The 14,898-nt window shown below is 37.4% G+C and overlaps 1 protein-coding gene across 1 annotated transcript; it reads right to left on the bottom strand.

Annotated features, from left to right (window-relative positions):
- Positions 1–6,349: 6,349 nt before the first annotated feature.
- LOC149023545 (patatin-like protein 6) lies at positions 6,350–9,197 on the bottom strand. The gene is given in 3 exon segments (XM_089144083.1): positions 6,350–6,677; positions 7,424–8,389; positions 8,392–9,197. Coding segments are annotated over 3 exon segments (1,422 nt in total). The 5' UTR covers positions 8,560–9,197; the 3' UTR covers positions 6,350–6,389.
- Between the last annotated feature and the right edge of the window lie 5,701 nt (positions 9,198–14,898).

Here is a 14,898-nt window from a genome sequence, read left to right as displayed (position 1 = left end):
GGGGTAAAATTGTGAAAAGTCACTATTTTGATTATTATTTTTTTTTTATTGATATAAAACATTTATAAAGTTCGTACTACGCATACATATAGATTCAGGGCATTGTATATTCCCACACCATACTTTTTTTTTTTTGGTAATTCAGTCTTTCATTCAAAGGCATAAGCCGAGGCAAATTGAGTACAAAGGTCAATAAGCCAAGGAGAGGAAGATGACCATACTGTCTTGCCTTGAAGAGACATGGCTTTCCTTGCTAGAGAGTGAGCAATAGAGTTCATCTCCCTAGAGACATACTTGAAAGAGCAAGTAGAAAAGCTTTGAGTTACAAACAAAATATCTGAAATGATAGATTGTACTTCCACATATCTACATTCTGTTGAGTGGTCAAGACATTCTATCAAAGTAACACAATCAGATTTGAAAGCAATATTCACCAACCCTTCACTTCCACCCACTGAGCTGCATGTAGGATAGCCAGGGCCTCCGCTTCAAGACTATCCTTAGAAATGACTGGGGAAGAAATAGCTTCCAGAATCTTCAGGCCTCTGTCAAAAGCTATAAATCCCACGCCACCATTCACATCATCAAGGGGAAGGGCCGCATCACACCAAATCTGGGATTCCCATATATCGAGAGCTGAAAGATTTGGATGAATTTCATGATCATTGTGAAAGACATTTGTAAGATTAAATTTGACAAGCTTTGTAGAGGGGTATTATTATCGGGGGTGGTTGACAACTGTCCTCTCACAATCAATAAATAGATGCCAAGTTGATTCTGCTCCATCTCCATGAAGCACACAAGTTGGTTTAATTAGTGTTATTGGGAAACTGATAGTCGTCCCTACTTGATTGTATTTGTTTACCAATTGTATAGATCATCCATAGTTTACTCATCTATATATACTTGTACAACCATTCGACTCTAATACAATAAACTCAGTTCCTTATACTATGCGTTTTTTTGCTTTGAATTACAAAACCCATCCATCCCAGAGAAATCAAGAACCTAGATATTTAATAGTAAAATGACTATTTAATCTTTGAATTCATGCTTAATTTTTTTTAATTGTCTATACCAACTACCTAATGATAATATAATGATTCAAATACTATTTAATATAAAATTACAAAACGGGTTATAATGGGTTGTGGTTTGGTTTCGGGTTGGTGCGGGCTCCACAACCCTCAGCCCAATTACGGTCCATTAAGGTTCAGTTCGGGCTAGGGCCGGTGCGGTTTTAACAGTTCGGGCTATAAATTGACACCCCTAGTTCTATTAAAAATCACCTATAACTGTTTAAAAAAAAAATAATAAGAAAGAAAAAGCATTAACTCAGGAATATACCGATCAAGTGGCCAACAGGTTGTTACCATGATTTAAATATGTTGGGCTCAACATATATTTGGGTTCCCATCATCATCACCCCTTATTACTATTCAGATTTAAATCCAATTCCAAGTTTCCAACCCATTCTAGTAGGCTTCAGGCTTATGGACCAAAGCCCAAGTCTGAGCTTATTGTGGCCTAGTTTGTTTCTAACCTCTGTGCCTTGAATTGAAATCAGCTAGATTAAAACCCCAATTCTTACCAATTCATCTTCCAAAATATTGGCTCTTTACTAGGATTTAGAATGATTTCGGCTAATTCCGACAAACATGATCAGAACCGGTAAAACCCGACATGGTTTCCGACTTGGTTACTGCCTTGAACAATGACTCAAACAGGTCTATGTTGGCTTTACTTAGAACCACAAGCCTTCAACCTTACATTCCTTGGTATTACTGCCCACCTAGTGGTTCATTAGGCATTTGGGCTAGGCCTAGTAGTTTTGAACTCAATGGGCCTGGGCCTGGGCCTGACCACACAAGAAGAGTTGGACATCCCTCTAGATAAAACTGTTTGGAGTGTTAATAGACCATGCTTGAAAATTTTTGGAATCTTATTATTATGAAAGGAGAAGAAACTTTTATAGCTATAATTCTATGAATTTTACAAAAAAAAAAAAAAAAAAAAAAAAAGAAAAAAGTGAAACTTTATTATTAATCTGTTATGTGCTTAATAAATCTAATATGATGTATAAATGCTTGATTAGGTCAGCCTAATATAAGATATGTTAAAGAACTTGATTCAACTTATTTCATAATATCTCGATGATTTGATCTTGTCAAATATATTGAGGAAGGGACTACCAAATTTTTTTTTACAGAAATAGGTGTGAAAATAGATAATTTGGTAAAATTTAAACTACTCAGATTTATGAATCCGGATCATCTCCTTGTCAAGGGAGCACATCGACAGCTTTACAACCACCAACTATGTAGACTTACAAGTAAAAAATAATAAAATATATTTTTAAAAAATATCATCACCCTAATCTGTGGGGCCCCCTGTAATTTATGATCGTAAAGCTATCGGGAAACACAGAGTGCTCCAGTGACAAAGAGATTATCCGGACTCCAGATTTATACAATCTTGTAATTTTCTTTTTTCACTTCTAATTATAATTATATTAATCTGGGTCCCCATGTCCAACAATGAACTCAATGATAAAAAAAAAACATTCTGATTTCTGTTTTTGGTGTCTTCAATGGGCGCTTTGATAAAGATTTTACTTGTATTATTCGATTCATCCAAAAAAGCTGATTAAGATTCCATGACTTGACAACATTCACATATTTATAATGGTAGAAGTAAACTGATTTAATATAAGCCACAAATTGAAAAAGGTTCATTAATCAATCAACACACATTCAATAATTCGAAAACCTTACCCCAAGCTTTTGCTTTTATTTGTTTATGCAATATATCTAATAATTCAAATCAAGACGTATCATATCAAAATCAAGCAATTCCTGATTTTGATCGATTTGTCGGTTTAATTCTTGTGCAGAAGGAATATCTATGAATGCAAGTAAATAAGATTTTTTTGTTTTTATTTTTTGTTTTGTTTATTTATTTATTTATTTATTTATTTGTTTTTGAGGGTACGAATAATTGTGTTTATAAGACCATTTTTTTATTCATAATGCACTGAACCTACCAATGTGAGACTGGTTGTTAATTGATGTTGTCTAATCTGATTGTTAATTGCTCGGATTAAGATGCTCACCATGACTAAATCCTCAGAAGAGCTTTTATATAATTAATAACTCTATTGTGATGTATTCACGATAACTTATTTTTTCCATTTTCTCATCATGTCTTGTTTTCATTCACTTTTCTATTTTTATGTGTGCAAGTTTTTTTGAAGGTTGGTGTTATATCAAATTTTCCTAGACCACCAAACCGGAATGAATTGTTCTACTTGGTGCATATTGCCTTGACCCAATTCAAGGAACTTGGAAGAAACTAGTTAGTGTACGCTTACCGGCAAGTGACCGCTTCTGAAGGCCACCCTCACGATGCTACCACGTAGAAATGAGGACATGACAGCATGGGTGTTTATAAGATATTGTCAGAAATGTTACTTTCTGACCAAAGTAATGAGAAGATGGAAGATAGTCTCTGTCTAACCACAAACACATCAGAGCATTAATGATATGCTTCTATACCTTAAATGCTTAACGCTCACATAGGAGTACTAATCCATCCTAATCCTCTTGGGATCACTTCCTGATGATCTATTTGGAGTTTAAGAGTAGGCACGTCAAATCAAAAGACAACATAAGTCCAGATCTCTAATAACATCTGGGCCAGATGCATCAAACCCTTGGCTTCTCTAGGAAGATTTGGGCCAACAAACTTGGTGTGACAATCCATCCAAGCCCTCTATCTCGCATATACCAATTTAATGGTCAAGGTTTTCTCAAGAGGCAAAAGCCGCAGAACATGAAATCTACGTATAAGGGCAAAAAATCAAGGGGGAGGAAAGTAAGCCAAGATCAATATTGCATTAACTCTTCTGCATCTACCCAATAAATCTAGAATTCTTTGGGCATTAACTCCCCACAAAGAAGAATTTTGTTATCCGGAATCTGATTGGATCTTCTGAGGTGGCTTCTCGTCCACACAGAGACAACACATTCTCACAGTTCCTCTTGTTTGCAGATAGCTGGTTTGTGACTGACTTAGGTTATGTTTGAACTAACTCAAGAGATGACAAGTTTAGAAATACATTTAGACTATTTTTTGAAGGCTAGGATTGCCTGCATATAACGTGGTTCAGACCATGCACAACTTCTTACTTGCCATGTTAAAGAAGTATGTAATGGACAAAGTGTCCTAGATCTTCTCTCTACACCTTCAAATCTGAGTGGCCCTCTAGACAAACCCCCCCCCCCTTCCCCCACCCAATTTTTTTTTTTTTTTTGACTAAAGCTTGGAAGTCACTTTCAATCCAGAGTGACTGAACATTACTTCCAATAACCATCTACAAGCCAGCTCAGTGACTAAAGAAAACGCTTGACTTGTTCTTCCAATTGCTTCATGCTCAGTTGTATTTCATAGACAGCTCAACTGATGATTAGTTGAAATTGGAAAGAGTTGATAATTTTTTTTTCCTTTTTTTCTAATAAATTAGTTAATACTCATTCATTCTTTCTTTCTTCACTTTTCTCTGAAAAAAAAAACAATGAATAACTCCAAAATGGCATATCGCTGTAGGGTACTAACAACGGTAGAAGATTACATACAATAACAAGTGAAGACAAACCAGAAAATGTTGGAACTTGGAAGGTCTTTCTTCTTTACTCATGGCTTCCAATTATGAGTTGTATTCTTTTGGGCTCAAACATTACAATGCAGAATTATTAACTACAGGAAGAAGAAGAAGACAAAAAGAAAACCAAAATTGACCCTAACTGCAAATTATTTCTCTCTTGCAGGTTTTTATTTTTAATTTTTTTCTTTCATTAGTCTAATAGAGGTTCATTCTACAGGGTCCACAGTTCAGAAAAACAACAGGAGAAGAGAGAAAGAGACACAAAACCAGATGTTTTAGCTTTTACTCCTTAAAACATCCTTTTGAAGCCAAGCCTGATCCACTCATATATATACTCCAAAGTTCAAAAACGAAAGAGGACTCGACAAAGTATTCTTGGAAGTCATCTTCGAATTTTCCATAACCATCTCTCTCTCTCTCTCTTTCTCTGTAGGGACACCACGCTTCTTGCTGCTTGTCCCCTAGCAGGCAAAAATCAAATTAAGATCTCTGCAGGGCCCAAGATTTACCTGCTAGTTCCTCTCCATTGCAAGAAGTAAAAGCTCCTACTTTTATATGACATCATATGCTTTTACTTTTTCTTCTCTTTCTCTCATCACTCCCCTCTATGCTTTTCATCTACTAGGGAAAAGAACAGTAGAAAACGTGAAAAGGAAAGAAAGAGAGAGTTATTGGTTTCTTGTCATATTCTCTCCTCTGTTTTCCTCTGCAAGTATTATTGAAACTTTCTCTTCTTTTCTCACTAGGTTCAGGGCCAAAAGGACAGTAGAAGGACAAAGTGGGTTGTTGGTTACTATAATAGTGAATGCAAAAAGGCCAAGGGAATATAATGTTAGTACCTATCAGACCAGCAAAATTAATATAGCTTTCAGTTTTTGTATGAAGTCATTCCACCGCGGAAGAGGCGGTGGAGGTGGTGGGGAAGTGAAAGTGAAAAGAGAGAAAGAGAAGGCAAATTAGAATGGAACACATGGCCATGGGAGGAAGAGGAAGAGGAGAGGGGAAGGAAGAAAGCAGAACATTATATTTTGGACTGTGGGGCTGTAGACAAACCCCCAACCAATTTCGACAGGGATGTAACAAGAGATGGAGTTCTCTTGATTAATCTTGTCCAAGTAATCAAGGCTACATTTCCATACTAATCATGATGTTGTACCTGTCAGATATTGAAATCTTCTCTATTCATCAGAAAAAGAAAAAACATATTGATATCATGTTCTTAATGCCAACAAGACCAAGGGCTAAAGAAATTAAAGAGAGAATCCTTACTGGATTTACTCCAGTGTTAAATTTCTATTCACAAAATACTTCATTTAATCCGGACACTTCTTTGACGCTCTTTTACCATACAATATCACATTCTTTTACATCCACTCTGTAGTACGTTTGAACTTTCAAGATCCAACCAGCAGAATTTCATTGTTTCAACTGTTTTTCTACAAGCAATTTTCTTTATTTGGAAAAGATTCACTCGAATCGATTTCTTGAAAAATCTAATCTAATCAAAGCGGGTAGGACCCACAGCCACAACCTCGCACATAGAATGAAAAAGAATATCACAAACAAAAGCAAAGAAGAAGGCATTACCCACATTTTTGTTCTCTCTTTTCTTTTCTTTTCTTTTTCTTTTTTTTTTTTTTTTTTTTTTTTTAATTTTATTGGGCTGGGCTCGCTGGGGAAGGGGGGGGGGGGGTGTTTGGTTTAATGTGGATCACACTCACCAGTTTTAGTTTGGGAGTGGATTAGAAGAGTGCTTCGGGGTGGCTTGCTTGAACGCGACAGTGGGAGCGATTCTGCAACTCCTCGTCTGATGCTCCTGCACAAGTTCCCCTGCGAACGAATCGAGTTTCTCGAAATTGGCCTTTTCTGCTATTCTTTTCCCTCCGAACAGTACCGACTCTACATTCTTCTGTTTCAGCATTTCTTCCGCCATTCCCACCAACATCTTCACGTTTTCTGGACTCCAGCCACTGTCCACGTTGCCTCCACCTTGCACCAAATCTGACCCGTTTGCCTGTCACCAGAGACAGACATCATCCATTAACTCCAGAATAAATAATCTTACAACCAAAAAAAACCAAGGTTTTTTACTTTATCAAGAAAAAGAAAAAGGAAAAAAACGTTTCCACATCCCACTATTTATTCACTAACATGTCCAACTACTCAATAGGAAAAGTTGGTTTACTCTGAAGAAGACTTCTCTACTCAAGAAAACTGAGGAAGACTGAAGATGCCACCGTTCGCCGGAATTATCGGAATAGACTGCTCACTTTTAAGTCCCTTTCAAAGAGGAGAAATGCCACTTTGCCTTCCCCTAAGGCCCTAACCCTATAACTTCTCCGGAAGAAAAAACACAAAAAACAAAAAAGCATGGCAGATAGGAATGCATCCTTGAGTAGTGATGAGTGATGAGTGATGAGTGATGGCTACAAGCCTACAACAGAAAACATGTTTGGTGATTGGTACCAGAAAAATCACAAATGGGTTCTTATGATACCCGCGTTGCCCCTAAAACAAAGCATAATACCTGTTCTTCCTTTTGACGGCAATCGGTAATCATCATTCACCGTTCTTCGCAATCCCCCGAATACTAACTTATTGTACTCTTTAAACCCACTGCTGTGGAAAGATTTTGTTCTTTTGGGGGTATGAAGGGAAGATAAAAAAGCATTGCAAACAAGACATGCACCGTTTAGAAGCATTCACCTAGAGGGCGCACGTTAGAACTCCGGAATGAGTTGAACAATGAACGAGGCTTACCTGGATACGGACGTAATTGCTGTTCCGGCTCTCCCCAAATGCCAACGCGATGGAGTGATCGACCAAATCGGCGGCACCGTCGCCGGCGATTCGTGCCATTGGTCTCGCCCATTCTTTGGCTTTCCATCCCTTCACCTTCTCGTAGTCGTAGCTACCTTCGAGAACCTGACCACACCCCAAAGACAGCACCATGAGATCCTCCACCCCTCGTACGAACGGGAACTCCTGCTTGTTGTGCAGGACATGAGTGATCGCCGCCGCGGCCGGGTTGCTCATCGCCAGCCCTCCGTCAATCGCTACGCACCGAGTCTGTCCGTCTATCGATTGCATAGCCACTGGTTCGAACAGAGCAGGCTCTGATGAAGTCGCTCGACACACCTCCCACAACCGAAAATCGAAGCTGTCTGTCTCAAGCGCATCAGCTCGAGAGAAGAGAAACGGCGCCGAGCTTGAAAGATCGTAACAAGGTATCAACACAGGCTTCAAGGTGTCCTTGAGCGTCAGAGTCCGACCATTCCGCGTAAAAGCCTCTCTCACCGTCCGTTCAAGACCGGCAGTTGCTGAATCAGTTGAGCCGCTTTTTCCAAGGTTGAACAATCTTAGGAGAAAACTACCGGCGGAGGAGGAACTGGTTTGTAATGGAAAGAATCGCTTCCCCTGTTCCGCCAAGAACTTCCACGTATCATCCGCGCTGAAAATAGGACGCTCGCCGCCTTCTGTGGCAAAGAGCATTGCCGTAAAAATCCCTCCCACGCCAGTCCCAGCGGCGACATCGAAATAATCGGCGATTGTTGCGTCTGGATTTCCCGATTTGTTCTTAAGAGCTTGCTCGAGGTAAGCTAGGGCTTTACCAGCTAGAATCCCACGCATGCCTCCGCCGTCGATACTGAGAATGCAAACCTTACCTCTCTGGTTTTTGATCGCGCCCAAGCCATTCCCATTCTCTGTGGTTGCCTGCTCACCTGCTCAGCAGCTCCGGAAATTCTTTCCGTAGCTGGAGATACCTGTTTCGGTATCCAGAGCTTCTGATCATCATAGCCGAAGAGAAATTTGCTTTCAAGTATAGAGAAGATCTCATAGCTGAGCTTGTCTGTCTCGATACTCGGTTCTTGCATTTCCGAAGAGTTAGAATCCATTTTTAGATAATCTAAATGGATAATATCCGTTGCTGACCTGATACTTCCCCTTTTCTATACGGAAATACTCTGCATGCTTTCAATGTCAGATGATGGTTTCACTGCCGGTTCCATAATCCGGTTAATAAAAGCTCGCAACAACTATTTGTCTCAGAATCTACGCAGAGTTTACTTCTATTTGTATAAAGAATCTATGCAGATTTCTTCCGCAATTTGCTGGAGATCCTTCGAATCTGTGCGGCTCTTTGTTTCTGCAAATGGAATTTTTCCTTTGAGATTTGTGCCGTATCCAAGCATTCCTACCTAGTGCCTACAGGCCTAGGGATGTCAGAAGAACGAATTCTAGTACAAACGCAAATATGACATCGTTTCGAAATTCTAGAATTAAGAATTCATGAACACACAGCTTTCAATCCACAAGAATTCCTTCTCCGATCGTCACCTCTGTTCATCTCTCCTCTTCCTTTATTCCGCTTTCAAAACTGATTCACGGCTGGAATTCATTCCAGCTTACGAGAGAGAGAGAGAGAGCATCTCTCAGTTCCTTGGAGAGGGAAAGGAAGATTAAAGGTTTGTTAAACAAAGAAAAGAAACAAAAGCGCTAAGGAGAGAAGAAAACACAGAGAAGTTAATAAAGGTCGTGGACGTTTCTGGAATTATATACATCTTCTTGTCTAGCCGTTTCACGCTCACACAAACCCCAATCCATTTCTCGATGAAACACATTTGGCACCGACGGTGGTGGGCCCGGTCGAAACGGGTGAAGCAGTCCCATCAGACGGTCATTGTCAATTTCTCACGTTCAGTCCCACTTCTCCTCCGCGATCAACGGCCGAAATCCAAATTCTCTCCGAGTCCAGATCCTCTTCCATGACGGGGAGCAGACCGCTCTTGACCACAACTTAGAGGGGCCCACAAGGTAATTGGATGGGAGTTTTTTTATTTTTTTTTTAGGCCTCGAATGCTAGGGTTTATAAACCATCGAGTGCTTGTTCCACACTCGTTCTTTACCCTTTTTCTTCGATACTGTTCTGGTTTCAAGTACTCATACTGTTGGTAAATTCTGAAATCGTACCCAATTAATACCGTACCAAATTAAAGGATATAAATATAATTTTACAATAAAACATTTTACCTTTCCTTATCCATAATTACCTATTTCAGTTTTTTTTGTTTCTTCTTTCACTACACTTTTGGGAATTTACTTGCTTTGTTTTTATTAATATGTTTACTTGTTTTGTCTCTATTAATGTCAGATTTTATCGATTGTTTGATCGCAATTTCATTAGGATCTTAATGAATTAATAACAAAAGTGACATGTTCATACCAAAATTGTATAATCGTTTTTTCGCACCAATTTAATACCAAACGGTTTTTGCAAACACCAAAATCGTATCGTACGGTATGGTTCTGATTTTCAGCATTCAAAGTTAGTACTGTACCGATTGACACCCTTACATTAAAATGATAACGTATCGTTTTCTATACTTTGATAGAATTAACCTTCTCCGATTTCACGCTTTTGTGTGGCTTATTTCTAATGGCACGTTGCCAAATGTGTTTTATTGATGAGAAATTGTGAATGTCTGTGTGTCTACACACGCATCGTACTTCAAATCGTCAACGGTCCAAGTTCGAAATTGAGTCTGTGCATCAATTTAAATAGAAACAAACCAAGTCCAATCCTGATTAAGAGGTAATTAATAATTAAAATTTTGCGCTACTGCTTGAATTACCCTCTAAAATTAATGTAATCTTCTATAAGGGGTTTAATTTATCCCTTAGTGAAGTAAAAATATATCAGTGACACCCTATCCCTAGTTGTTAGAAAATCAAAATTAACTACTAATATAAACAAGTTAAATTTTTCAAAAAAACTAAAATAGTTTTAGATAAAAGACCCTACACTCAACTCGTTTCACTTCCTATACAGTTTACAACCACTCTCTTTCTTCCGTTCTTGTATCTTCATGATTTCTATCTTGTCATAGAATTTTTTTTTGTTTTATCCTCCTTTGCCATCGTCTTCTTTCTTTAGAATATAGAGCTAATATTGGAAATGAATAGATAAAAACTAAGTAAGACTAATAACTCAGAGGTTAACTCAGGAGATGTCATTCAAAATTTCCCTAAAGCAAACTCTATTTTCAAAATTGAACCATACAGGCGGGTGAAGGAAACCATCGAAATCATCTATCACGATTGTGAACCTTACAAATAAATCCACAAATTAAGATCACAAACTGATACGGGAAAAATATCGTTGAACCGGGTCCATTCTTGGTTAAACCCTTAACCCCGATCGGGGACGAACCGACCGATTTAGGTTTGTACGAATCGGGTTTGAAGATGGCGTGCTAAGGAAGAAATCTAACACGATCAGGAGGCAAGCACGAGTCCGAGATTCTCGAGATGGATAACCCGTTAGGCGACGATTATCAGCACTCACGGAAGCAGACGATCGTGCATACTGGGATAACTGCCACACCCGTAGCAAATGATCGTGTTATCATGGGAAGTTGTCCATCACCCCACTAACGGGTCTAACCGTCAAGATCTGATGATCGCCAGAAGAAAACTCGATCGAGTTCAATAGACGATATTAGAAGGTACACACTATATAAATCATAACCTACGTACGAAGAAGGTAATTGAATCGTATTCCCAGTAATTGTATTTATACTTTAGCTCTGCAATTAGCCAGAGTCTTTGTGATCAGTTCATTAACTGACTTAGCCATCAAAGGTGGACTCCCAACCCCCACGGTCAAGCCACATCTGATGATTGTTTTGCAGGTCATCCTTCAATGATTTAAGAGCTGAGCATATTTTAGACGCATTATAAACTAACCACATAGGTCGGTGAAGATACCATCTACTGACAGCTTACCCTAACTTAACCAAAAAAGAAGATGGATGAGACGAACATTATTGTTAAAATGTCTTCTAATTTGTCAAGATTCAATATAATTTAAGAAGCGGATATGAATGATCTATCACATATACTTTAAATCACATGATCGGAGAGAGGAGAGAAAATATAATAATACGTTCCAGTTTGAGAGGATGTATTAAAGATTTGTATAGGAAAAATTTTCCCATAATTTATTTTAGGTCATGAGTCAAAAGGAAATCATAGAGACCAATACATTTAAGCTACCATATCAAAGTCGTCATTATTGATATGCGTAAGCCAAAACCCACTTAATTTCATATTGGTATTTAGGACCATCATGAAAATGCAGAGAATATTATCATCAATATGAACCACATGAAAAAAAATGAAAATTGAAAGAGATTTATGACAAGACATTTTGGACACTGGCTATGGGAATAAAATTTTTCTAAGTTAGATTTCATCAATCTTCTTGTACCATTAATTAAAGCAAATGACACCATACTTTATGCTTAAAAAAGCACAGAGACCTCAAAATTGGATTTTCATTGGATATATTTGTCCAATTTATCACTGAAAATCTTTCAAACACTGTTTATTGTAGAAATATTTTTGAAAATAAACAGTAATTTAACTATTTTCAGTGATAAATTTGACATATATCTAATAAAAATTCAATTGTGGGGTCTCTATGCTTTTTAAACATAAAGTGGAGTGTCAATGTTTTAAAGTTTTCATTTTGAGATGCAATTTGCTCATTTATTTTTGCTTTGCTGTCTGTTGGAGTTGTCATAGTCTTGTAATCCTAATTTTTTCATTCTTTAGAAGTTACTAAATTTTCAAAAACCTTTCAAGATTCATATATTTTTTTTTTACATATTCTAAACAGATATTTGTAGATGTAAAATTTTAAATATCCATTTATGTATATACTTTTTCTTAAGAATAAACTAGATAATGTCAATTCTTATCGATATCAACCATTATGTTGTTATTGACACTAACTAATGAACCAAAATTTCGACTCTTATGAGAAAATTGGTAGAGTTTTCATGCATTGTTGAATTAGGCAGGATAGATGAAAATTCTGTCAAATTAAAAAAGTTTCGATCTTTCCAATCCTCTCATGGTGCTATCTGAAAGTCATAAAAAATTGCAAAAACTTATAATGATAATGCACCAAACAATTTGACTAAGAAAACTGCATCACCTTTACCTCTAAATCAAAGCTTCATAAACAACTGTCCTCTTTAATTTCTATCCCAACTCACAAAAAGAATAAAAATAAATAAATAAGAGACAAGTCTCTTATACCCAATATCATTTAAAGAGGTAATTAAAAATGTCACTTTTAATTAAATGTTTCTTTAAAAACCATTGTTATATTTATGATCGATAATCGTGTGGAGGGAATGATTTCAGTTTTCTCTTCTTCAAACACTTTTTCTATCATTAGTTCATGTATAAATCACAAAGTAGCTTTTGGTGAAACCTAAATATCAATTGACACAAAGTTCTGAACATCCTATATTTATGAGCTTAAACATTCATGTACTCAACTCTTGTCAAGAATGATACTTGTATAGGATAAGTCTCTGAATTCAAATTTAAATTCAAATCCACCGTAACTAACTCTATCTTCGATTGATCTTATCTCCAACCGATTAAGAAGAGTTTGAGTTATGATTAAAGTATCAATAAGTTGTAGAATTTGATTGTAAACAAGTTGTAATTCAAAGTCAAATATTCGAATTATAATTCAAATAATACTAATATACATCTCCCACTCACGAATTAGAGTGTGGAAGGATTCTCTCTCAAACGAAAATCTAACTTGATATCAATTTTTTAGCCTCTGACCACTGTCAACAAGATCCTCAGGACCAGTTCCACCACGCCATGGCTTCTCCTCTGATTTCACCTACCAACATCCAGGACCAGTTCCACCACGCCACGGTTTCTCCTCTGATTTCACCTACCAACATCGTTTCTCTCCTACATGTAAAGCTTGATCAAAGCAACTATCACCTCTGGAAATCGTAATTTCTCCCTTTACATCATGCACATGACTTTTATGGTTATGTCAATGGAACCAATCCAGCTCCTTCTTAAACCATACCTAATCCCTCCATCACATCAGTCTTCTTAAAAATCAAGATATTTTATTTCTCAAAATCTTCGGATGTGCATGTTTTCCTTGTGCATGTTTTCCTTGGTTACGGACTTATAACAAAAGCAAGTTGCAATATCGCTCCAAGCAATGTATTTTTCTTGGATACAACAACTCACACAAGGGGTATGTATGTTATGATCCAACTCTTAGCCTATCCTACATCTCTAGACATGTAGTTTTTTATGAAACCAAGTTTCCTTTTGTAACTCAACCTCCTAGTCACCCTTCCCGCTCTCACTTCACTCCCACCATAGTTATAATAGATAATTTCTTTTCAAATTCAAATTTTGAAATCTCCCATTTTGCCCGAAATTCCAATTCCAATTCAAATTCAAAATTTGAATTTCCCCAACCCACCCCACCCCACCCGAACTTTGAATTCAAATTCAAATTCAATTTTTGAACCCTCCTTTCAGTCGAAATTCAAATTCAAATTTTGAAATTTCTGAAACTCTATCTCAACCTCTCACTGCACCTAAAACCCTAGCCCATAACCCACTTAACAACTTAGCCCGAAACCCACCTGCACCATCCCAACCAACTCAATCTCAACCTTACCATGTGCAAACCCAATCCAAAACAAGTCATCTCAAACCCATATCTAAATTGAACCTCCTAACCACCTCTCTTGTTGATAATCCTGAAACCGAACTCACCTCATGGAGGTTTGCTATGAGCGATGAATTTGACGCTCTCTTAAGTAACGGTACTTGGAGTCTAGTTCCTCATCAGCCCCACATGAATTTCGTTGGAAATAAATGGGTTTACAGAATCAAATGAAACAGTAATGGCTCTGTTTCACATTATAAGGCTCGTTTGGTCACCAAGGGATTTCGTTAGCGTGAAGGAATTGGTTTGCGAACAAGTCGCCACAAAAAATCTTTCAATTCGATTCGTTCCCACAGGAGACCAAATCGCAAACATTCTCACCAAAGGCTTATCTGCTCCAAGATTCAAAATTTTAAAATCCAAGCTTACTATCTGTTCCCAACCAATGACCTTACGGGGGAGTGTAAAGGATAAGTTTCTGAATTCAAATTCAAATTCAAATCCACCGTAACTAACTCTATCTTCGATTGATCTTATCTCCAATCGTTCAAGAAGAGTTTGAGTTATGGTTAAAGTATCAATAAGTTATAGAGTTTGATTGTAAACAAGTTGTAATTCAAAGTCAAATATTCGAATTGTAATTCAAATAATATTAATATACATCTCCCACTCACGAACTAGAGTGTGGAAGAATTCTCTCTCAAACGAAATTCTAACTATA

The sequence above is a fragment of the Hakea prostrata genome, chromosome 2 (genome assembly GCF_041222555.1).
Source record: "Hakea prostrata isolate BN-2017 chromosome 2, UWA_Hpros_2, whole genome shotgun sequence".
NCBI lineage: Eukaryota > Viridiplantae > Streptophyta > Magnoliopsida > Proteales > Proteaceae > Hakea > Hakea prostrata.
Note: the sequence above shows the minus strand (reverse complement) of the source record. Positions and strands in the feature narration are given on the sequence as shown.